This window comes from Urocitellus parryii, chromosome 9 (genome assembly GCF_045843805.1).
Source record: "Urocitellus parryii isolate mUroPar1 chromosome 9, mUroPar1.hap1, whole genome shotgun sequence".
NCBI lineage: Eukaryota > Metazoa > Chordata > Mammalia > Rodentia > Sciuridae > Urocitellus > Urocitellus parryii.
In genome coordinates this window covers 112,682,235-112,709,093 of record NC_135539.1, presented here as the reverse complement: position 1 = coordinate 112,709,093, position 26,859 = coordinate 112,682,235, and the positions used below count along the sequence as shown (strand labels likewise).

At 38.9% G+C, this 26,859-nt stretch overlaps 1 protein-coding gene across 2 annotated transcripts in view; it reads right to left on the bottom strand.

Annotated features, from left to right (window-relative positions):
- Positions 1–26,859, bottom strand: part of Dstyk (dual serine/threonine and tyrosine protein kinase) — a 52,230-nt gene that overhangs the window by 22,987 nt on the left and 2,384 nt on the right. For both annotated transcript variants that reach the window (XM_026387425.2, XM_026387426.2), the window contains exon 2: positions 11,095–11,483. In XM_026387425.2, coding sequence (XP_026243210.2) covers positions 11,095–11,483 — 389 coding nt within the window. The remainder of the gene's footprint in view (positions 1–11,094; positions 11,484–26,859) is intronic.

Below are 26,859 nucleotides of genomic sequence, written 5' to 3'. Positions count from 1 at the left end.
GCATTTTTAAAAAGTTGGCATGTAACAAATTTCAAAATTTAGAATGGACTATACAATTGCATAAATACCAACATTATAGTCACATATAATAGATAAAGAAAAAGGAATCCCAAGACATGAAAACAGTTATACTAGGTAGAGAATTATTGTTGACAATGTTTTGATCTTGTAAAGCTCCCATAAATATGTACATTTTCAAAGATATTAAGCAATCAAACCTATAAAAAGAAAACCTAAATATCTGAAATCAAAGTATTATTTAGAAAAATCTTTTTTTAATATTTATTTTTTAGGTGTAGATGGACACAACACAATGCCTTTATTTTTATGTGGTGCTGAGGATCGAACCCAGGTACCGCCTGTGCTAGGCAAGTGCTCTACCACTGAGCCACAATCCCAGCCCTGAAAATTTTTAGGAAGAATTTTATCTGTTTGTTTATTTGATTTTTTTAAATTTTTAAAATATATTTTCAGGTTTTCCTCAAAGGACCATTTTGTGTACACAACAAAACCAGCAGCTAAAACTGCCAAATCTACTTATAAGACCCTTTTAAAAGACCAGTTGACTTTATTTGCTCATAGGTGCAAATTCATTAAAAAAAAAAAATTCAAGGCTGTCTAATGGTAGAGTATGGTATGATATACTGACACCTAGAAAGAATATATCCATTCCTAAATATATCTTGTACTAAACAAATATGGATGAAAACCAGGTATATTCTCTCTTCTCCTTTCCCCAGTTAATTCATTTGTGCAGTTGGTCTTGCTGTTCTTTCATGACTGTCAGAAGACAGGCAAAGAGCTGCAGGCTGAGACCCTGGCAATAGTACAAACTAGACTGGAATGTGGTATGTGATTCTGCAATACTCACAGTGAAGGGATGACTCATGCTGGATGGTTATAAACAAAAAGGGAAGCCAGCACTGTCTCCTGGAGACAGGGAGTGAAAAAATAATAATAATTAATATAGAGAGGATGAGCTAGAGCTCTCCTGGGCCCTATTACAGCCACCTGAGACACAAGTCTGACCTCAGATTATTACTCAGAAGACCACCCTTCCTATAACCCAATACAGTGCCTGGCATTTAGTAAGCATGCAGTAAATAAATGTACAATGAATTAGTAAAGAAATGATGCCTTTACTACTTGCTCAAAACCATTCAATCATCAAATGTAAAATTTCTTTCAATTCCTACCCCTCACATCTTATCCCACACATTTAGCGATATTGCTGTTTGCCTCCACTCCAAGAATGAAGCACTGAGTAAGCCTTTTGTTCTTACCAAGGAAAAAGAATCTAAGGAAATTGTTAGAAAAATCCTTAATTCCCATTTTGAATCACAGTAAAATCCTAAAAGAGATTTCTCTTATAAAATGCATTTTGTACAACTCCATGTAATGTACAGAAGCTGATCTGCTACCATCAATTTTCTTGGCAGGATTAAAACAATGTAACAGAAAGGTGCTTGTTACTCTCTAGATAACAGAATGATGCTTTGGTTTTGTTTTTTTATGTAAGATGATACTACTTGAAAGGCCAAGAAGCAGTCACTCAATTACTGACTCCTTCCTGAGAAATACTGGCTCTTATTGGTGAGGCCTTCTTACTCACAGCACATTACCAACTCCATTGTGGCAAAGGGGATTATACTAATTGATGATTCAAACAGAAAACAGTGATGTACTCAGGCTGAAGTTGGTAAGAAGCAGATGTCTTTGCTTTCTCTACTATTCTGAAGCCTCAGGTTTACATCACACAGAAAAGGAGTACACAACTATTTAACAGTCCTGCCCTTGTTCAGCAATTTACACAACCTCAACCTCAGTCACTGTCTCCACATCCTAACCATCTTTACTTCCAATTCTCCTCCCATATCATTTTATAAAAATCTTTATTTATTTTTATGTGGTGCTAAGAATCGAACCCAGTGCCTTGAACATGCTAGGCAAGCACTCTACCACTGAGCCACAACCCCAGCCCCCCCATATCATTCTTATAGAGCACTTGAGAAATTTTTCTTGTTGTTTTTCACAGTGTTGGTTCTGCAGAACTCATTTTCACTCTTAAATATTAATTGCCTGTTAAATAATATATCTCTCTGTTCTTACGACATTGTAGAAAATACCTTGATTCACTGGTACAAATACTCTCCAAGGGTAATTTGCGAATGGATGGGTTTTCTAGGCTATAACATGCCTCATGAAAAACTGGGATTAATGTGAAGCCAACCAGGAGCTCTATCCCAGCAGTCAACACCGAATGGATACAAGCTCATCTCTCTACCTAGTAAAAACATCATATGGTTATTCAAGGGCCAGATACAAGACCTGAAAAAAATTAATCACAATCATAACCTTCAACTAGCCACAGAAAGCATGAACCATTATGCTCAAAGAAAATAGATTTACAGGGGCTGGGGTTGTGGCTCAGTGCTGGAGCACTCTCCTACATGTGCGAGGCCCTGGGTTCGACCCTCAGCACCACATAAAAATAAATAAATAAAGGTATTGTGTCCGATTACAACTAAAAAATAAATATTTTAAAAAGAAAATAGATTTACAATCCCAAATACCCAAAGTCTTTCAGGATTGGAATTATCCTCTCTAATTATATACTGCAATGAATTAGGAGACAGATAAGATAACAAGAATGTACTGAATAGCCTCTGTGCATTCTATCTTCAGGACAAACTTCCATCCAGGTACCCATAGATGCAAATCAAAGTAGGAATCTGAAGCTTTATTCTCTTACTACTTACTAGAATTATTGAGAGACAAAATAATAGAATGAAGAAGAGATAAAGAGGGAGGAGGGAAAATTATACCTTTTAACTTTATATATATATATATATATATATTTTTTTTTTTTTTTTTTTAGTTGATGATGGACAGTTATTTTATTTATTTATATGTGGTGCTGAGAATTGAGCCCAGTGCCTCACACTTGCTAGGCAGGCGCTCTACCACTAGGCTACAACCCCAGCACAAGTTGTTTTTTAATATTTATTTTTTAGTTATAGGTTGGCAAAATGTATTTTATTTTTTTATGTGATGTTGAGGATCAAACCCAGTGCCTCACGTGAGCTAGGCGAACGCTATACCTCTGAGCCACAACCCCATCCCATATCTTTTAACTTGTATATACTTCTGATTAATGACCTTTTGTGACATCTTTCTCCTTTCATTTTATTATAAAAGTAAGTCATAATCGATTATGAAGAATTTTTCCTCTAACAAGATAGAACTGTGACTGTAAGTTAGCTGGAACAAGAAGGACTTAAATTTGACAAAAGGAAGGACTTCCAAAAAGGATGGTTATCTGGGAAGGGAAGGGTAACTGAAAGAGTAGAAAGCCCTCTTCTCAAGGACACTGATTTATTCATTTAAAGGAAAGAAGGATCTGGCTTACTATGTGCCAGACACTGCTAGATGCCTTAGACATAGTGTCTCATGTTGGCCTCACACCAATCCTAAAAGACAGGGACTACTAGCCCACCTTACAAATGAGTCATACAGCTAAATAACAAACCTCGGATATAAACCCAAGTCCATATAACTATAAAGACCACATTTAATCAGTCACTGAAGACCCACTGTGTCAGGCAATTCTGAAAGCAGAGTAAAGGACAGACAAGATGATTTCAGAAATTCCAAAAATCCTAGGGGTCTATGTTTAAAAGTATATGCTAAGCTGGGCATGGTGGACATCCCTGTAATCCCAGCAATTTGGGAGGCTGAAGCAGGAGGATCCAAGCCAGTCTGGGCAACCTAGAGAGACACTGTTTCAAAATAAAACATAAAAAGGGCTAGAGACCAGCTCACTTAGAGAACACCCCTGGGTTCAATCCCCACTACTACAAATTAATTAGTTAATTAAAATAAAATAAAAAGCATATGCTAGTACAGAGCAAAGACTCTGCTAAAAAACAAGATAATATCCTCCAAGGACTAGATGAGACATCATAAAAGAAGTGAGAAAGAAAATATTTTTAAGCCAGGCACTGTGGCACACACCTGTAATCCTAGAGGCTTGGAGGCTGAGGCAAGAGGATCATGAATTCAAAGCCAACCTCAACAAAAGCAAGGCGCTAAGCAACTTAGTGAGACTTTGTCTCTAAATAAAATACAAAATAGGGATGGGGAGGTGGCTCAGTGGTCGAGTGCCCCTGAGTTTAATCCCTGGTACCTCCCCACCCCAAAAAAAAAAAACAAGAGGAAATACTTTTTAAAGCCCCAACAAAAGTGTTCTGCTGGGCTAGGGGTATAGCTCAGGTGGTGGGGTGCTTGCCTCACATGCACAAAGCCCTGGGTTCAATCCCCAGCACCACCAAAAAAAAAAATAAATATTCTACCTTTCAAGTTCTGAGTTAAGAAAGACTCACCTCTTCTCAGAGGTGGATGGGAACAAGTTTTTGAATAGAAAAAACAGAAAGGAATCCATTTTGTGCAGGAAAGAGGTAGGTAGATAGGGTCCTAGCAAAAGGAAAAGACAAGCGGAAGATGAAGGTTGTAATCTCTGTCAGATTTTCTCCCTAAAAGCTTGAGTACAGATGGTCCCAGCTTCAGGCTGTTCCTTTAGAGATATCAAGGCTATTATGATGAGCTCAGAAATTTTTTGAAAATACCAGCAGCTTAGGAGGTTGAGGCAGGAGGATTCTATGTTCAAAGTCAGCCTCAGCAACTTAGAGAGGCCCTCAGCAACTCAGTGAGACTCTATCTCTAAATAAAATATATAAAGAGCTGGGGATGTGGCAGAATAGTACAGCACCTTTGAGTTCAATCCCTGATGCAAAAACAAACAAACAAACAGCTTGCCTCTAAATTACTCACATCCTTAATAGCCATATTAACCTATAACAGGGTATTCTTAGGTCTTTTTTGGCAAAAAACAATGTATGCAGGGTAATTACATTTCACTATATAATACTGGTGTGTGCTAGAAAAAAGATAAAAGAAACATTAAAGAACATAGGATTACTGATGATAAGGCATTTATAATTCGGCATTTGCCTGAACTTCCCACATCTTTTTTTAACACATCAGTTTAGTTTCCCTTTTTACAACTCTTTTTACAATGGTTTCTTTATTTTATTTTAATTATACTCTAAAATATCATTCTGTATTCCTCTGCCTTGTAATGTATTACCACACCCTTTACTCTTTTCCCTTGGAGTAACCATTTTGGGCCTAATTCCAAATATTTCCCTCTTCCCAAGACCATCTTCTTGCCTTGAAAACATCAAAGAACCTTCTTTTTTCTCCCCCTTGCACTACTAGAATTAAACCCAAGGCTGCTCTACTTAAGCTACATCCCCAGCACCTCCCCCCCCCGCCCCACTTTTTAGATTTTTTTTTCACAATACCTTTATTCTATTTATTTATATTTATGTGGTACTGAGGATCAAACCCAGGGCTTCACACGTGCTAGGCAAGTGCTCTACCACTAAACCAGAGCCCCTGCCCCCCAGCCTTTTTATTTTTTATTTTGGGCCTCACTAAATTGCTGAGGCTGGCCTCAAACTTGTAATCCTCCAGCCTCAGCTTCCTAAATCATTGAGATTACAGGTATGTGCCATACCTGGCTTTCTTTCCTTCTTCTTACCTATCAAACCTCATTTTAAAATCTAGCTACATTCAAGAGACAACGTGGTATCTAACTAAATGTAACATAAAATTTGTCTTGTAAGACACCACATTAAATGTCAAAAACAGAGAAAAACTAGTTTTCTAGTAATAAACAATGTGTAGGAAATATGGGGAGTTAAATTTTTGTCTAAGCTACTGTCATTTTAAGATCTTATATAAACTGTGTAAGGCAGCACATGCCTGTAATCCCACCACTCAGGAAGCTAAAGTAGCAGGATTGAAAGTTCAAGGCCAGCATGGGCAACGTAGTAAAGACACATACTCCCAACTCTCAAAAAAAAAAAAAATCCCTTTATAATCATTATGGATTGTGAAAGCATTAATTACCAAAATTTTTAAAAATCAAAATCAATATCTATATGATATTAAGATATTATTTCCATTGATAGCTATTCAGAGTGATATAGAGAAAACTTTACTACTCCAGTAGTTTAGATTTGAAAATATTTTTTAAATAAGTTTATTTGCAAGTCATTGACCTTGCCTGGAAATATTAGTCTTCATCAGCCCACTAGGTATCACCATCAGCCAATATCCATGCAGCTGTGTGACACAGGTGACATGTACATTTGTCCAAAAGGCCAGAAAGTACCTAGTGGAGAAAAGGGCAGAACATTGCAGCTGTTTAACTATCACAGTAAATGGAGCAACACTGCTAGGCTACAGCAGCTGTGGACCAAACACCTTGAACCACCATAATTGGGCTCCTGTCTCTGTTAAACACATCAGAGGTGACTCAGCTCACTATTGGAATCCAATTATGGCTGCTGTTTACACCTTTTTATTCCTTTTCTTACAGACGTTCACAGGTGAAAAGAAGAGATACACACACAATCAGACTGAGTAACTGAGACGCCAACAATGGTTCTATCAAACCTATAAGAAGAAATTAAAAAGAAAGGTGGAAGGTGCTAGAAAGAGGGATTGAGGGTGAGGAAGTACTTTTTTTTTTTCTTTAAGATTGTAGATGGACATAATACCTTTATTTTGTTTATTTATTTGTGGTGCTGAGGATCAAACCCAGGGCCTCAAATGTGCTAGGTGAGTGCTCCACCACTGAGCCACAACCCCAGCCCAAGAATTACTTTTGTATACAAAGAATAGATACAGTGAGTATGGATAATGGCAAAATATGTTACAATTGAAAGAACAATATATTTTAACACCAAACCAGGTTTCAGATACTAACAGCTTGACAGTGTCCCTCTGTTATTGAATAGTGAACCAAGAATCCCACAGAAGCCAGACTAAAAAGCTGGGAATACCAAGCAGTGCGGGTCCATGTGAACTGGACTATTCTGAAACAAAGTGAAAATGGCTAATTTATGAGGACTTTAAAATAATATCTTAGAAGAATGGCCATTGTACAAGAGTGCAGGGGGAAACTCTGCTTTGATAATCTGACAGTTCAAAATGAAGATCCCATTTCCCCTAATTCAATCTTCATTTCCTTTAGCTAAATGCTTCCTTTCTTTGCCACCCTCTTTACAAACCAAATAGAAGGGCTGTTTAGAGTGAACTCAGTGGTCCTAAATAACTGAAGCTAAACAAAAAGATCTTTCTCACTGGTAGAACAATCTTCCAGGTAGCCATGCACAGATTCCAATAGTGAGCTGAGGCACCTCTGATGTGTTTACAGAGACAGGAGCCCAATTATAGCCAAAGGGCAGTGCCTGAATTCCGCAAAGGCTGGAAGGGCCTCTGGTGCTCAGCATCAAGGGGTTCTAAACTTAGACCACTAGGGTCTGTTACCAGTTTTACATCAAAACCACTAGAGAATAAAGCAGATCCGGAGAAACACTGGCTAAGGAAGCCCCACCAACCACATAAAATAACATGAGAGGCTACAGAATTCCTGAAGAAGAATGAGAATCTACATCTTAAATGAGCCCAGAGAAAACTGATTTGACACTGCAATTCCAATTCCTCATCAATTGTGACCTCAGTTTGTATGCTTAGCACATATCAGGAGAAAGCCCTGGGAACTTTTAGTAAATACTTGGGGGAACAGCTTGCACTTTCTTTTATCACTTCAACTCATGGAACAAAAGAAAATGAGAGTTGGGTACAGCAGCGCATGCCTGTAATCACAGCAGCTGGGGAGGCTGAGGCAGGAAGATCTCGAGTTCAAAGCCAGCCTCAGTAATGGAGAGGCACTAAGCAATTCAGTGAGACCCTATCTCCAAATAAAAAAAAATACAAAATAGGGCTGGGAATGTGGCTCAGTGATTGAGTGCCCCTGAGTTCAATCCCCAGTACCAAAAAAAAAAAAAAAAAGTAAATGAGCATTAGAAATTTAAACCAATTAGGGCTGTGAGAATAGTGCAGTGGTAGAGTGTGCCTAGCACACACAAAGCCCTGGGTTTGATCAACAGCACCTGGAAGGGAAGGGAAGCGAAGGGAAAAAGGAAGCCATGTCAACGGGGAAGGATTTAAATTTTTAAAATAAAAGGACAAGGTGGGAGCACTGCACGCCTATAATCCCAGTGGCTCGGGAGGCTGAGGAAGGAGATCACGAGTTCGAAGCCAGCCTCAGCAAAAAGCAAGGCGTAACCAACTCAGTAAGACCCTGTCTCTAAATAAAATATAAAATAGGGCTGGGGGTGTGGCTCAGTGGTTGAGTGCCCCTGAGTTCAATCCCCAGTAACACCCCCCACCCGAATTTTTTAAATGAAAGGACACAGAGAATCAAATAACTTGCCTCTTCTGCAGATGGCTCTGTTTACATTCCAAGGCTGTAAGGCAAGAATGGGAAAAATCACCACCCAACTTACAGCAGGGTCATTTCAGCTATTCAAGAATGGCTTGGTTTTTGTTTGTTTTTGATACTGGGGATTGAACTCAGGGCCTCATGCATGCTAGGTAAATGCTCTACCATTGAGCTACTCCCCCAGCCCTTTTTCTTATTTTATTTTGAGATAGGGTCTCACTAAGTTGCCCAGGCTATCCTGGAATTTGGTGATTTTCCTGCCTTAGCATCCAGAGTTGCTGGGATTACAGGAATATGTCATAGCACTCAGCTTGTGACAGTGTTTGTTAACACAGAGGTCACAGTGTATCAGGTCATGCATCAATTTAGTGGGTTATTGTCATTATTTTTTAAAAAATCAAGTCAAATAGAGAAGAAAATATCAGTGTACATTTTAGGAAGTAAAAGTATTGCTTCATGCAACTTTCATTTCAAAAACATATGTCTATGTTTATGTATATACTGGATCCTGATGGAAAATATATTTCCTCTTTGTTTTAAAGTCAGTTTTAATGTGCATATTCAAAGAGTTACATTGTAATGTTATGGAACACATAAATAATAAAATGATTACTACAGTGAAGCAAATCAACATATCTATCATCTCACATAGTTACTCTTATATGATAAGAGCAGCTAAAATTTAGTTATTTTTTTAAAAATCTCCAACACAATACAATTTTATTAACTGTAGTCCTCTAGATCTCTAGACCTGTTAGATCCTACATATCTGCTAGTTTTTAAACCCACAACATTACACCTCACAATGAAACCCCAGGACTGATGTCCCTATACAAGGGCTCTACCACTGAGCAGAACCCCCAGCCCCATATCAGCTACCTTGTAACCTTTGACCTGCATCTCTTCATTTCCTCCCCGAAAACTCCACTCTCTTACCCACCCACTGAAACCCTGTTTTTATTCTCTCTGTATGTTTGACCCTTTTTAAAAGATCTCACATATAAGTGAGATCATGTAGTATTGTTTTTTTGTCTGGTTTATATCACTTAATGTCCTCCAAGTCCACCCATGTGTGGCAGAGGACAGGACCAAAAATGTATTTCTTATAGTGAATTAAAATCTAAAAACTTCTGAAAACTGTTGAGTGAATGAAACCATAAAGGAACTATATATCACTATAATATCACAGAGACATTAAATATGAATCAAATATTGATGAACTATGAAGAAGTTCATGGATCAACTGAACAGGTATTGATCTTAATAAACAAGGATTACTGCCAGAGTTACTGTCAAGAGTTAATCAAAGAATTTTCACACTGACCTGGAGCTAAGAAGTGTAAGCTTGTAGTCTGAACACAGAGAAAACCCACCACTAAAACTGAGCCAAGAAAAAGTGGGAGCTTGTTACACAGCCCCCTCTAGCACACGAAGATAAAAGAAATATGCGGAAGGAAATTAGAAGGCAGTTTCTACTTATAGAGTATCCCAGGGTACAGCCACACCAAAGGGTTCATTCACTGACTGAGAGACCAAGAGGAGTATATAAAGTAGTAATAAGAAAGGAAAAAAACATTCTCCCAAATCTTGCTAAACTAGTCCACCCTTCCCAGCATTGCTACCCCAGTTGATAAATTCCCCATTCTTAATATCACTGCATTCTTTTCTTCATATCCATTCCTGACCCCTGGCATAGTCTCATGCTTTACTGACCATCATTTGGTGTAGGCAAATGCCTAGCCCTAGCTATTCTGTTCCAAGGGAAGCCCGGGGGATAAAGAGAGCCCTTCCAAGTGGAGGTAAGAATGCTAGACACCTGATCTCCTAGGATATGACACAGCACCTATGCTCTCTTAGTGAGGTTACTTCAAGAGAGAAGCCAAGATATTCTTCAAATGACAGGACTACTATGTCTCCTTAAATTGAACCAGACCTGCATTCCTTCTAACGTAAGAGAAATGACCAGTCCCACTCAGTAAATTAATGACTAGATCTAAGGAAAAACCCACAGAAATTTTCACGTGGTCTCAATTCTAATAAGAGCATTAATTGTCTATCATCTTAACCTTCTTGAAAGAGAAAGAAACAATTCCAACAACATCCTTCTACCAAGAAATTAAAAAAAAAAATGAACTAACCTTGATGATAACTATTCAATAAAAGCTTACCAAGATGCAATCATCAGATTATCACATATTCCTTTTATTTTCTTTGGAGGGGTACTAGGGATTGAACCTGGGGGCATTTTATCACATCCTTAGCCCTTTTTACTTTCTATTTTTATTTTTTAAATATTTTGTTAATTGTAGATGGATACTATATTTATTTTATTTTTCTGTAGTGCTGAGAATTGAACCCAGTGTCTCATACGTGCTAGGCAAGCACTCCACTACTGAGCCACAATCTCAGCCCTGCCCTTTTTATTCTGAGACAGGGTCTCACTAGGTTGCCTCAGCTAGCTTGAAACTCGAGATCCTCTTGCCTAAGGCTCCTAAAATGCTGGTATTAGAGGCAGCCACATATTCCTTTTCTTCCAGAATTACTCCCTTGCAATATCATGGGCAGAAACAGGGATGGGTGATGCTATGCCCTTATCTGTTTTCAACTTTCTAGATTTTGTTCCTCTGATTACATAAAATGCTGTTCAGAGCTCAGAGTACATATTGCCAAACCACTTTTTCAAGAAGTCAAAATAAAAGCTAGTATGTATGTGAACAACTGAGGTATGAGACTGGTACCTGTAAGAGGGCATGGTGCATCGTCACCTCCAATTCAGCTAAAACATGAGCAGCATCCTCACTGTCCTCTTGAACCTCCAAGTCTTCTTCAGGGATGGTCTCCCAGTTGCCCTGGTGAGCGGTGAGCGTGTGCACTAATTCATACTGTCCAGGGAGTGCCAGGGTGACCCGGGTCTGAGTCCCATAGGTGAAGCGAAGGCGCCGGAGCTTACAGCTCTCTTCACTGCCCAGCTTAGTGGTGGGAAGCACCTGTACCCCCAAAAGCAGGTTCAACAACTGACACTTGACATTACAATCCTGGCCAAGGATTAATATGCAGGGGAGGCAGTCCACAATCTGCTGGAGGTACTCCTCTTCCTTAGGTGGGAAGGAAATGCAGCTCAGCTGACCTGGTAGGGGAAGGGGAAAGTGGAGGAAAAAGGAATAAAGAGAGAAGAATGAGAAAGAGAAGACAGAGACTCAGGCTGTCAGGACCTAAAAGAAAAATTTCTAGAAGACTTTCACTTAAAGGAGATATCAGGAAAACATACCAGTCAAAAAACATTCATCAAATACCAAACAGAGGTCCCTTCCCAGCTGATCCCCAGGGAAAAAGCTATTAAAGGTGGCAGTGACCTGATCCCTTCTCCCCACTTATTTTACATCCAGTGGAGAGACAGCCTAAGAAGTTTACAAGAACTGTATCACAAACACAAGATAATTAAAATGATAATTACTAGGACATGAGTCCAGGAAGAAATCATACCTCAGTGTGTGAAAATTAAAACTTACCTCCTGAAGAAGACCCAAAGTTTAAACATGTACAAGTCTTTTACATTTCTCTACCATATGTTTTAGCTTATTTTCCTTATTTATGACATATTTTGTAACTAAATATTCGAGCTGATCTGTATATACACTTAGAGTGAAATGAAGAGTTTTTAAAGACTGCATGAGCTCTAGACTATTTTCCAGTTCATCTCTCTTGATAGCTGGTGACAATGTCCCAGCTGCTAAGTCATCTGTTTTTAGAATATCAGGTGCTCAATTAAGATCAAGAGTTCCTATCAAGTCATATTTCTTCTGTTTATAGATGACAACACCCTGAGTAAGACAAAGGGAAAGAACTGTCTGTGGAGATAAAATCTAGGCATGCTAGATTTATTAAATAGAGACCAACAATCCTCCTAAAGCAAGAGAACTTCTGTTTGGGGAAAAAGAACCAGAAGTTGATTCCCTGAATTTGATCCTTTCCCACTTTTTCAGCTCCAGGGCCTGCCTATATCTAAGATTCAGAAAGGCCAATCTTTAAGCCAAACACATACATCATAATTTAAGTTTTGGGGGCAGTACTACTAACCGAAATAGTATTTGCTTTAGTCACTTTACCATAAACTACATTAAACCAGTGATAGGCTGACTGATTTGTTCATAAAATTGAAGCAAGAGGCCTGATTTACTTCAAAAGTGTTTTTACTTCAGGATGAACCTACCCTACTACTATTTCAAACCTTCCTGCTCCTCCACAAATGGCACCACCAAAAGGGTTAAAAAGGTATGTGTTCATGCAGGCCTCTCTATGCATTTCACTGAGGCTCTTCCTTTCATGCCTGTCTATATGAGCATCACTCTGGCCTGCAATAAACATCAGCAATACCAGACACTGAAACAAGGAAATCTAGTCTCCTGAGGAAAAGATGGGTTCCTTAGAAAAATAAAAAAGCATGCATTGAGTGCCTAATTTGGTGCAAGATATTTACTAATAAGCATGAGAGCAAAATACCAGGCTACTGGTTAATCTTTCTCCTATGATCTAAAAGCAAGGGTGCTTCGTCAATTGTCTATGTGGCCACTTAGCAAGTAGCATGGGCTAGGGCTAGATCCATTTGTGTACAAGGTCCCTTTGTACCTTGTTCATAATTATACACTTATCATAGTTTATACTAATTATCTGTTTATACTTATCAAAAGCCATGAAGAACCATCCTATTTCTCTCTGTATCCTCGACATCCAGTATAATGACTGACAAACAGGAAGTGCTTAAAGTTATACTTTTGTTTGTTCTGGGTCAGAATCCAGAATCATAGAGAGTTGTCTACAGAAACCTACAAGTGAATACACAAAGTATTTAAAAAAGTACAGTATCATGAAGAATAGTTAAGGGGAACTATTATTCCTTAAAAAAATGCCTTTAACTCAATCCAGAAAGTATATATGGACAAAAGAAAAGAACCTTCCTCAATCATCTGGCAGAATTTAACTGCCATAGTGTCAACCTGACCATTCAAAGTCCAGCCAGACTATCTTCTCTCATCTACTCTCCCCAGCTTTCTTCTTTTCCCATGCCCCATGCCCAGATTTTCATGTATCAGGAGTCAACTCACATTGACAACCTTTAAATTCTTATAATAAAAGTTGTTGTTTCCTAAGGAAAAAATAAATAAAAACAGCAAATTTACATGAGCTTTGTTACTGCTATTACAGAAGAAAACAAACTAAACTACTTTTGAGAACTAGAAGGAGAGGCCTCAACACCTCTGAGACCAAGTGCTAGCTATAGGAAAGCCAGTAAAACATGCAGCATCAGCCAAAATCACGGGAGACACACCCCATTATTCATCTCACTAAATTATCACCTCCTTTGCTCCATCTCTCCCACAAAAACAGTACCTACACATAAAACTGCCACTGTCAAAACAACCAAAGACCAGCTCAATGCGCAAGGCTGAAGTTGAGCCCCATCCTAATTCTCTGTTTTCAGGTACTCTGCAAGGGTTCCAAGCACAACCTACTGGACTGAAGAAAGGTCTTCAAGATGGACGTAATCATCTATCTCTCTTTTTCAATATATCACTATCCAAGCCCTTTGTCCCCACCCCCCCACACATATCTTTGGTTTTTTTCATTGACCTCCAACATGTCTATGAGATTTAAACATGGACATAAGAAATGAAGAAGATCATTGCTTTCTTTTTTTCTTCCCCCCTGCAGGATTGGATTCAGGGGCACTTTAACACTGAGCTACACCCCCAGATCATTTTATTTTGAGATAGGATCTTGATGGTTGCCCAGGGTAGTCTCAAACTTGCACTCTTCCTGTCTCAGCCTCCCAGGTAGCTGGGATTAAGGCATGTGCCACCATGCCAGGCTGAGAAATGAAGTTGAACGCAGGTGTCTTTACTTATTGCTTCTCTAGGCATACAAGGTCAGTAGTGATGAAGTGTACAACACAGAAGTGGGAAAAACACGAGAGTGAAGGCAGATGTTCTGATCCCAGGCTTTGTCACTGACTTGCTCTATGACTTTGGCAGTCTATTTGCTCTTTTTGTGCCTTGAATTGCTCACCTGTAAATGGAGGAAGTTGGATTAGATCTTCTTTAACATCCTTTCCAATTCTAAACTACTGTCAGTTTTAACTATTGAAAGAGTAAGGATGGGGAAGAGATGGAAGGTTGGTCTGATTGTATTTATTTTACTTCAACTTATATATGAACTTAATTATGCAAGCTCTCCCTGGACTCCTCTAACTACAGATGAAAAAGTTGACTGAACTCACCAGGAGCTCTGAGGACCAACAGCGCAGTCTTAGCAGTTCTCTAAAGAAGAGATCAAAAGTGGTAGACTGACAGTAGGAGGGAGGAAGGAAACCTGTTTCAGAGATGGAGCAGCTGCCTCTCTGACAGTCAGAAGACTTCTGAGTTAATGGCGTTTTCTTCTGTAATTAATACAATAGCATCTGTGTATGGGCTGCCAGAAGGTAACAGCATGGCTTCTCAGCTGGTGCACATTAACCCTGCCAACTCTGGCTGCAGAAAAATTCATATCAAATGTCTTAAGTGCAAATCAAGGCCTTCTTTTTCTTTCTGTTTTTCTTTTGCTTAGTGGCTATACTTAAATATAGATGATCTTGACTGGGGTTATTTTTAAACAAAGGTTTCAAGTTGGAAGAAGAGAATAACAATGGAAGGAGCAAGTCATTTTGCTTATTTGTCCTAGGTAACATTTATTGAACCCTTTCTATATATTGATCACTTTGTTTGCCTAATCTCATTTAATGCTCACAACTCTACCAAAGACTCCTCTTATCCTCATTTATAAATGAGGAAACATAAGTTTAAAAATCAGAACTAAGAAACAGCCCAGTTTCCTCTACTTATCTAAGCAGATAAAAGGTGAAATGTAGGGCTGTGCAGGAGATGTCCCCAAAGTTTCAGGGGCCAGGTTAATACTCAGTAGCAGACAATGCTCTCTACTACCCAAATACATCATTTCTCAATCTGGAGCCAAACACAAAATTTAGTATTGTAAGACCCAAATTTAAAGCAGAAGTTGCCCCAAACCACAAGGAATACAGACTTTGAGGAGAAAAACAGAATTACCACTACCTGGTACATTTTCAAAATTGGTACTATTATTCTACCTAAGATCTCTAGAGTCTCTTTTCTATAAGAAACTATAGGTGCTTTTCATAGAAATTCTTAACATACTTCTTATCAGTCAGTATGATTACTATTTGGATTTGAAGTTAAATTACACTAGTAAGAGAGGTCAAGGGAAGGAAGAAAGGCTACACAGAAGGACCAAGAAGAATCTGGGCAGATTTTGCTGGGTCCACCTCGTCTATTACCATTAGATCCCTTTCTCTACTGTTTCCATTCATGTTCATTCTCTAATAAACCTAATCATTAATAGTTTTGCCTGAGTCTTGGGGGCAGTTTCCCTTGAACTTGGGATCCTCCTGCCTCAGCTTCCTGAGTCACTGGGATTACAGGCATGCACCACTGTTTGGCAGATTACCAACAGATTTTTTTTTTTTTTTTTTTTTTTTTTTTGGGTACCAGGGATTGAAGCCAGGGGCACTTAACCACTGAGCCACATCTCCATCCCACTTTAAAATTTTCCTTAGAGACATGGTGTCACCGAGTTGCTTAGGGCCTCACTAAGTTTATGAGACTGGTTTTGGACTCATAATCCTCCTGTCTCAGCCTCTCAAGCCACTGGGATTCCAGGAGTATGCCACTGTGACCAGATCCAACAGATTTTAAGCAGATTGTCCTGTTACCAGGAAAAAGGGGGGTTTACAATGGCAGGAGCCACATGAGACGAGAAGAAGGCACTCAGCAGCCTGCTGACAAGTTCCTTTCTGGGTGAAACTGCTCCTGAAGCTGCTCATGCTACAGGGGGAACAAAAATGTGGCTGGAAGATGAGGCTGTAATTTATGGGATATAGAGATGGAAGTGGTTCCCCAAAAGACATCAAGTACAGGCTTCACAGAAAGCTTAGATTCTGTAATTTAGAAAGAAGTGTTTAACAGCTCATAACCAAAGAAAGATTCAAAAGTGGTAATATGTCAAAAGGATACTGGAGCCAGGTATAATGTGCATGCCTATAATCCCACCTACTTGGGAAGCTGAGGCAGGAGGATAGTAAATTCAAGGACAGCCTGGGCAACTTAGCTAGACCCTAGCTTAAAATAAAAAGGGCTGGTGAATTGGCTTTAGTGGTAGATTGCCCATAATAGGTTCACTCCCCAGTACAAAGGGAAGGACAATGGAGCCTGTAATCCCAGTGACTTAGGAGGCTGAAGTAGGAGAATAGCAAACTCAAGGCCAGCCTCTAAAACTTAGTGAGACCCTGTCTGAAAATAAAAAGGACTGGGTATGTAGCTCAGTGGTAGAATACTTCTAGGAGATTAAAAAATGTTGGGAGCAACCTGAAGGAGGATTTAAATGACCAAATTGGAGATAATTTATGCATAAAAATTAAAAATGACAGAGTTATAACCCATTGAAAAAAATTCACACGTCCCCCATTGACATAAATAAAGAAGTGAAAAGGAAAGGTCTTCTCCAGCAGAATGCCAACTAATAGACACAGAAGGAACATGGAGACAGGTGGGAGTGTCAGTGGATTCTAGGTCTAGTGGAAGGAGGTTTGTGGGGAAATGGGATGAATATCAGTGAAATCTCAGACACTTCCCCACAAAGGACTAATGAAGTGCAAAGGGGGAAATGGAGAATTTCAAGCTTAACATCTCCAGGGAGGGTTGACACCATGCACTCTGTGAGGTGGGTGCATCACAGCATCTCTCCGTCCTGTTAAGAGCCCATGACCTGGGCCTGGGATTGTGGCTGAGAGGTAGAGTGCTCACCTAGTAGGTGTGGGGCCCTGTGTTCGATCATCAGCACCACATAAAATGAATGGAATAGAATAAAGGTATTGTAAAAAAAAAAAAAAAAAAAAAAAACCATAACAACAACAACAAAAAAAAAACGCCCATGACCTAAGTCTAATAGTGAGGAAACAACATATAGATCCAGGTGAAGGGGCCTACTACAGAATGTAAGGCCTACTTTACAAATTTGCAGAAGACATGAATGACAGGAAAAGGCCAAGGAACTGTTTCGGATTAAGGGAATCTGAAGAGACATAATAACATGTGCTCCTGGACAGGATTCTAGATCAAAAAGAAAAAAAAAAATCATTGTTGGGACAGTTAGCAAAACTTGAATGGGATCTGAGGACTGGTTGGTAATATAGAATCCATGTTAATTTCCTGATTTGGAGAGCTGTACACTGACATGTACAAGCATGTCCTTGTTTGGGAGAATGTTTGAATGTTTACAGATGAAACAACCTATTTGCATCTTGTTCTCAAAGGTTCTGAAAAAGACAAGACATAATATACCAGAAGGTGGGGGGAGCTGGTTATACATCAAATGTGTTAAAATGTTAACAACTGGGAAATCTGCGGGAAGTAGGTGTGAGAGCTCTTAATATTTTTCTGTTAACATTTATGCATGTTTGAAATTACTTAAAAATTATTTTTAATGATAAAAAGAAACCCTAGCAAGGCATATGCAGCTCTAGATCTCAGAAGTAAGTGATCAAGAAACAGAATTTTACCTGAAAGGAAAAACAGCAGGGAAAAATCCATCCTACTCAGTAATAACAGGATGTGAACAATAACAGTTTCTTCATTGTTCCCACTTTTGCCCTGCATACTACTTTCATGTCTTCAGTCTTCCTGTGATGGTTTATGGCTGCCCATTCGGACTGAGAAGTTCAGGGCACTAATTCAAGTAGTTCAGGGTCAGACTTAGAACCCAGATTCACAAGGCTAAGCAGCCTAGACGACACCATGCACAGGACACTCTGAGGAAGGTAACCTCTAACCATCAAGCTCATCTGTTAAGAAGCCACCAGAGAAGCCTGACCTTGCAATGCCAGGAGTGGCCTCTTCTGTTTACTCAGGGTTAGAGAACATATTGCCACCTCTTCAGGAGTACAGGACTCTTCCTTAGCATACTCTTAACTACTTTTCTTCTATGCTAAAAACCATTTCTGAAGTGGTGAACAGCAGAACTTCTCCATTTCTCTTCACAGGACAATCACCAGCAGAGCAAGACAGTTTTCAATCAGGAGAAACTGAAATAGCTTTAACTAGAGTTCTTGTATGCCAAAAAATAAGAATGACTTTTCTTCTAACAAGCTATTTTCCCCCAACTTCTCCTTGCATTTATGTATTACCGCAAGATTAAAAACTAAGGCTAGAGTACATTTTTTGGAAAAAGCTAAGCTTCACGCTACTAGTTCAATTGCTGTCCCTCTAATCTAGAGAGAATTTTTATCAAAACTAGTTCTGTAAACCTAGCTGCATTTGTGACAAGGCTTTGGTCCTTGCAAAGTGGTTTTATTAAAAACAAAGAAATCCTGGGAAATTCTGTCCCCATTATATGGACTACAAAGGGTAAAAGAACACCAAACCAAAATCTGTCTGGCATAAGTAAGGCACTAAAGCTCTTAATCTGATGAAGCTAAAATTAGACACTTTTTACATCCAAGTAAAAGAATACAAATAAAAGCAGTTTTTAAAAAGAAATGTGCATTTTTTTAAAAAATCAAAGTCTTTTATGAAACCAAGAAATCATTCTTCGGGCGATTCTGATACATCATTTAGACAACTGAAAAGAAAAACAATTCTCCAGTCCTACTTCTCATCTTCCTGCCCAGAAGCACAGCATAATAAGACCAACCCTAAAGAGAGTAGGGGTAAAAAGGTTCCCACAGCCACACGACACACAGCAGGGGATCATATCCAAACCTTTCACACTGCCTGTGATGGGCATTTAATCTGGAGTCCATAGGGGATCGATGGGTCGTCAGGCTCTGACCAACCTTTCTTCACAGTTTTGGATTGAACTTTGGAGGAACATTATACATAAGGAGGCTTTCTCAGTGATACAGAGAAAGCAAGGAAACACAGATCTCTACCACTATTTTATATATATATATATATTTTTTTTCTCTGCTCAGGTGCCAAATCCTAAGACCCCAACATCACTAACTCCTCATTTGGCAAAGAGCTGAATCAATCTGCCAACCTAGAAATGGCCTGAGACTGGACATCCTCACAGGGAACTTCAGATAGACCTCTGAGAAATAAGAAAGAAAAACTGCATATTCCACATGGACTCACTCCCTGTACTCGTTATAAATGACACCACTCAGATTCCCTGGGCCACGTAGGAAGCAAAAAACTATCATCCCTAGAGGCTGACTATTTTTCTACAAGAAGGAGCAAATTGACTTTAGGTCTTAGAACTGTTAGGGAGAAAAGCACATCTACCTACACACCTTACACTCTCACTACTGGTTTCTCTGTAAGTAATCTCTAAGAAAGATATGGAGATGGAAAGAAACTCTAACAGTAATCCTTATGAATGCATCCTGCATTTGAAACCTGTAAACACAACAATTATCAATACTCTAACAAAGAAAGAAAAAGCTTAATTTTCTTGTACTTGGTCAGATAGTCAGCAGAACGTCTCAACTCCTACTTTTTTTCCTTGCAGTGCTGGAGATGCAGTGCTCTGGGCCTTGTATATGCCAAGCAAGTGCACTATCTCTGAGCTACACCCCAGCACTCAACTTCTATTCTTAACAGTGCCATTTAATCTTACAAATTCCCATGTGCCCTACCCCATCAAAGAAGCTGTTGGTTAAGTAGATAACTAATTTGTAGACAACTCCCTAGAGGGTATGCAATGAAACATCAATCCTTCTTTCATAACATTGCTTTGGAATTAATAATCTGTTAGTTGGACAGAGTGGTTCACTACTATGTCATGTGCCCAGTACAGAATCAGAAAATAAAATAATAATTTTTTTGAGTGAAAAAAATTAAGAATTCACTTCCCAGGGCCTGGGGTTATGGCTCAATGGTAGAGTGCTTGCCTTGCATGTGTGAGGCACTGGGCTCAATCCTCAGCACCACATAAAAATGAAGTAAAGGTATTTTGTCCATCTACAACAACAACAAAAAAAAATTTAATATTTTTAGAATTTTTTTTTTTTAAAGAACTTGCTTACCATATCAGAGTGAAACTCTGGTCTATTGGTATTGTATGCAACTAATTCATCCTCTGGGACATGAAAAACATTATTTGGGATACCAGCATAGAATGTAACTCTAGCCTAGCCAGGCACATGGGGTGTACCTACAGTCCCTATAGGTGTACCTACAGTACTCAAGAGGCTGATGCACAAGGATCACTTCAGCCCAGGAGTTCCAGGCCAGCATAGCCAACATCGAGAGACTTGGTCTCCAAAAAGAAGTAATGCCAGACTACTCATCATCTATCAAATGTACATTATTGTTCTTTTTTTAGGGGCCCAAGAAGTAAAATGTGGGTGAGTCTACAAAAATCCATATCTTCTCTGGTAAAATAATAACAACAACAACAATAACAACAACCACCTTCTGAAGTGGGAATTAAATTGCACTTAATTTCTTTTTTTAATATTTATTTTTTAGTTGTAGGTGGGCACAACATATTTATTTCATTTTTATGTGGTGCTGAGGTTTGAACCCAGTGCCTCACATGTGCTAGGCGAGCACTCTACCACTGAGCCACAACCTCAGCCCCAAAATTGCACTTAATTTCAAAACATCATTCCAACATCTACCAGCCATGGAAATAATTTAAAATATATTTATTTGCTCATGGTAGGCATTGCAGGGAATACAAAGAAAAATAAAACAGTCTTTATTCTTAAAGATTTACAATCTAGTCAGCAGGATAAAACAAATACACTCACAGCTATCATACAAAAACAAACAAACAAATAAATAAAAACAAGAGCCTATAAGAATTAGACAGATACAATGTGAAATTCATATTTATCTTTATTTCAATAATATTCTTTGAAGTTTTATTTTTAAGATTTTTTTGAAGTGTACTTAACCACAGAAAGATCCTTTGTTCTCTCAATCTAGTGAAACAGAGAACAGAGAAAGGAAGAAAGCAAAGGAGAAAGTGGACAGACCAAAACAAACTTTAACACTGGATTTTTATCAAAATCTGTGGGGGATTTTTTGGGTGGAAGGGGGTACTGGGGATTGAACCTTGGAGCACTTCACCACCTTACCCCAGCCCTATTTATTTATTTATTTATTTATGACTCAGGTGAAGGGGGGGGGCACCTCACCACTAAGTTACATTCTCAGTCCTCTTTTATTTTATAAGATGGGGTCTCACTAAGTTGCTGAGGGTCTCCCTAAATTGCCAAGGTTAACCTCAAACTTGTGGTCCACCTGCCTCAGCCTTTCACGTTGCTGGGATTACAAACCACTGGCCCAACTAATTCTATGCTGCCTTTAAAAACACTTGCATGGCTGAAGCACAAGCCATATTGAAGTAATGACTTATTTATTTATTTATTTATTTATTTATTTATTTATTTATTAGTTGTAGATGGACAATACCACAATACCTATATTTTATTTATTTATTTTTATGTGATGCTGAGGATCAAACCCAGTATCTCACAGGTGATAGGCAAGTGCTCTACCACTGAGCTCCAGCCCCAGCCCTGAAGTAATGACTTGAAGACTAAATACATTGCAGTTGATAATAAGTTAAAGGCAATAATGTTTTTTCTTTTTAAGAGCAGGCAGAATTTTACAACCCTTTTTAAAAGCAGGCTTGCCCTGAGCTATGGGAAACAGATTTTTCCAGGAAAGGAAGATTAGGAAGGGAAAAGGCTAAAAAGGGAAAGGGTGCGAAGCACCACTGTGCTTGAGAAAGCCATTTCCTCCCAGGTTCCTAATCAGCAAAAGGAGACCTGGTGCCCTGAAAGTCAGGGAGGAGAAACTGGAATAAGGGGCCTGAGTAGGCTACATCACACTATAGTCACTGAATCAAACAGTCTCCCACTGAAGTAAATCATGGTTCCATGACAAGCTACGTAGCCTCGGTTATGACTCATTTGTAACAAATTCTCTCTACTGCAGAGTGCACTTTGTATTCCCATGGCCAGCCAGGTCAAAAAAGAACAAGGAGTCACAGAAGCAGAATTGGACTGGGAGCCTGGAGACCTGGGCCTAAATCTGGCTCCCACTCAAAATTGTTCTGTCCCATATTCCATCTTTTTGCCCTCATTTTCTTTCCCCAACCCCATTTGCCAGCTTCCTAATCCAGTGTTCACTAACTACACAAACACACACACACACAAACACATAGATTTAGCACTAAGTATACACCTGAGTTTTAATATCATTGTCACCAAATGTCACAACTTTGGAAAGTTGGCATTACCACTCCCATCTTATTTATTAAGATATAATTAGCCTCCTCCCCACTCCCACTTCTTTTTTTTTTTTTTTTTGGCAGATGGAAGCCAAGGGCAATTTACTATGGAACTACATCCCCAAGCCCTTTTTGTTTTTTATTTAGAGACAGTCTTGCTAAATTGACCAAGCTGGCCTCAAATGTATGATCCTTGTACCTCAGCCTCCCTCCTGAGTCCTTGGGATCATCACAATGCTTATAGATGTGCGACACTATGCCTTTAAAAAAAAAAAAAGTTTTTTTAGATGTTGATAGACCTTTATTTTATTCATTTATCTATATGTGGTACTGAGAATTGAAGCCAGTACCTCACACGTGTGAGGCAAGCGTTGTACCACTGAGCCACAACCCCAGCTCCAATGCCATGCCTTTTTAAGTGTAAAATTCAGTGGTTTTAGTATGTTCACAAAGTTGTACAACCATCACTACTATTGAATTCCAGAGCATTTCCAACACCTTAAAAGAAACCTCAAACCCACCAGCAGTCACTCCGCATCTGCCTCTCCCCACAATGCCTGGCAACCTCTAATCCACTTTCTGTCTCCATAAATGTGCCTATTTTGGACATTTCATATAAATAGAATGACACAATGTGTGGCATTGTGTATCACTCCTTTATACAGAAAAGACTCAAATAGGCTAAGTAACTTGCCAAAGTCACACAGTTTTGTGATGGTGCACGCCTATAAACCCTACTACTGGGGAGGCTGAAGAAAGAGGATCACAAGTTCAAGGCCTGCCTCAGCAACTTAGCAAGATCCTCAGCAACTAGGCAAGACCCTATCTCAAAGTAAAATAAATAAATAAATAAATAGGATTAGGATGTAGCTTAGTGGTAAAATGCCCCTGGGTTCAATCCCCAGTATCAATACATACGTGCACACACACACACACACACACACACACACACACACACTAAATTTAAATTTGGACTCAGGTCTGATTAAATGTTCATGCTTGCTTTTAACCACTGTATGCTGTTTCCACATAGGTAGAAAATTGAGAAAGAGAAAGTTTCATATATACTTGAAAAGATGGGGTTTTGTTAATCTAAGGTAATAAAAATAAATAAATAACTACAACTACAAGACCATCTCTACTAGAGCTTATAATTCATAGGCAGCTCTTCTAAACATCACAAACTACTAGAATACACAGTAATTCCATCTCTTCTCTGTGTTTTGCCCCACAACCTGTTCTCCCCAACCCTCAGCCCCATAAAGATGGCAGGTATACAAAACCAGGTTGCAAAGAGACTCCTTTCTCCCAGTGTTTTGCATCTCCCCCAAGTGTCGCTCTGCCACTTAAACTTTATCATCCATACAACTTTCTAAGATAATGTCTGTTTTAAATAAGTGCACTAATGCTTTTTTCCTTCTTTTAAATTCTGGCAACAAGTTCATACTAGACATGCCAAAAAGGGAATGAAGAATATTGGGGAAACATAGCTATCAGCTAACCAAAAGCAAAAAGAGTTATAAAAACCTAAGAATTATAATTCACATAAAATGCCTATAATCTGGTACTGACACAGTGGTGCAAACCTGTAACCCCAGCAACTCAGGAGGCTGAGGCAAGAAGATTGCCAAGTTGGTGGCCAGCCTGGGCAACGGAGCAAGACCCTCAGCAACTTAGCAAGATCCTGCCTCAAAATAAAAAAAGTCTGGGGATGTAGATCAGTCGTAAAGCACCCCTGGGATCAATCTCTAGTACCAAAAAGAAAAATTCCTATAATCTTACACCTTCCTATTATGGTTCCCACCACCTCCCATGCTTTATGTGTTGCAGGTGAATAAAGTTTGGATTAGATTACACCTTTGTAGAGGACCAAGTTCAGGTCTACCTTGTTCTTTTATGTATCATCCAACATAAACAAATAAGTATTTTATAGTGAGGATAATTATAATTATTTTTCTTTCTTAGGAGAAAAGCATAGAAGAAAAAGACCAATGTCCACTAGCCCAAAGCCAAAACCGACATCTTTTATGCTTTATCCACATATATCCCACAGACTAGTACATCCCAGGAACTCAAATTTCTATTGAATAATAGCTAATATTTACATGGCACCTGTTCTAAACCTGTGCATATATTAACTCCCGACAATCCTACAGGTAAGTAGGATTCAAATTCCCTTCTCCAGATGAAGACTATGGGAAACACAGTTGTGGTTTGTCATTCAGTTAGTAGGGAGTGGAACCAGGATGGAAGGAAGGCAACACAAAGAATAGAATTCCTTTGGAATGAATTGAGTCACTCCAGTTTCTTAAAATTGAGAGGTTTATGACAAACTGCAAAACCAGGAACTCTACTGGATCATAAAACACGAAAAACACTTTTCCCTCTTTTGTTTTGTAATATTCTATCCTGCCTTTCTCCAGAAGTGCTCAGTCTTTATCTCATTACTTCTGAACCCTCTGATGAAAAATCAAGATATAAGGGGAGTCTCATCTCCCATAGTAAAATGGGAAAAAAGGCCCATTTGGGCAGCAGAACTAAATAAAGGAAACTTCACTTACAATTCCATTTTTTTTTTATGCAAACCAAGCTACTCTTTTAAAAAAAATCATTTTGGAGTCCTATTCCACCTACTTTTTAACTCTTAAACTTCTAAATGTTTAACTTCTAAAATATAACATATTGGGCTGGGGATGTGGCTCAAGCGGTAGCGCGCTTGCCTGGCATGCGTGCGGCCCGGGTTCAATCCCCAGCACCACATACCAACAAAGATGTTGTGTCCGCCGAGAACTAAAACATAAATATTAAAAATTCAAAAAATAAAGATAAAAATAAAATAAAATATAACATATTATATATTCTCGACATCATAAACCAGGCATGGTGGTGGGAAATAAACCAGGCATGGTGGTGCATGCCTATAAATCCAGCTATCCAGGAGGCTGGGGCAGGAGAATGCCAAGTTTGAGGCCAGCCTGGGCAACTTAGTGAGACTCTGTCTCAAATAAAAAAATAAAAATGGTTGGGGAGCTGGGGTTGTGGCTCAGAGGTAGAGTGCTTGCCTAGTATTCATGAGGCACTGGGTTCGATCCTCAGCACCACATAAAAGTAAAATAAAGATATTGTGTCCACCTATAACTAAAAATGGTTGGGGATGTAGTATGTGTGAGTCTCTAGGTTTAACCCCAGTACCAGGGGGGAAAAAAAAGGGAAGTATTATTTTGAGGTTCTTCCCAATCCTTTGTGGTTGAAAGTGAAATAACAAAACTTCTTGGTATTATATGGCACTATAAATAGTATATAAAGAAACAAAAATTTTTTCTATTGTTACCATCCTTATAGTCCAACAATTTCAAATTTATAGTTTGTCCCTAATTTTCAACTGCTTAAATACCATACTGCCTCAAGCCCAGAAGGTCACTGCCATTCTGAAATGATTAAAACTTTTTTGAAGTTTCTTAAGAATTGAGTGTTCCTTTCCTTAACATTCCAGGTTCCTATTAATCAGAAACCAGCATTCACAAAAGAAAGTTGAGACAGTCTCTGAATGACATTGACCTTACACAGATAGCCTATAAAAAGAGAGAACAAGAGCTAGTTGTCTTTTACAGAGCGGTTTCTATTTCCTAACATAATTACCTAAATAGCTGATAAAATGGCACCCCTAAATACACATAGCAAGTATCATCTAATTTTCCCTGGTGTTTTCTACTTCCCCAAGACAAGACCCTCCACACTGTCAGGAAGGGAAGTGTCTCATGGAACAAATCAAACTGCCCCCAGTCTTGTCTTCTGCACCCTCTCAGTTTTTATTTAGGATGGACAGATTCCAGAGGATAAAGAGAGCTAAATATGCAAAATTAGTTCATGATGCAGTCAACCAGAAAAGTCAATGAGGCAAAATACAAAGGTGTATTTGTATTGCTTAAGTTGACTTTTAAAAAATAAAAACAAGAGCCAACAAAGATGCCTTGAAAACGTCCATCTCCCTAAGGTGACTCTATTCTCTGATTTTCTTAAGAATAATTCTAAAATAGTTGTGTAACGTAAGATAGCAAGAGCTGAGGTGGTGCACACCTGTAATCTTGAGGTTGAGGTAGGAGAATTTCAAATTCAAGGTCAACCTGGGCAATTTAGTGAGATCGTGTCTCAAAATAAAATAAAAAGGACTGGGAATGTACATCAGAAGTACT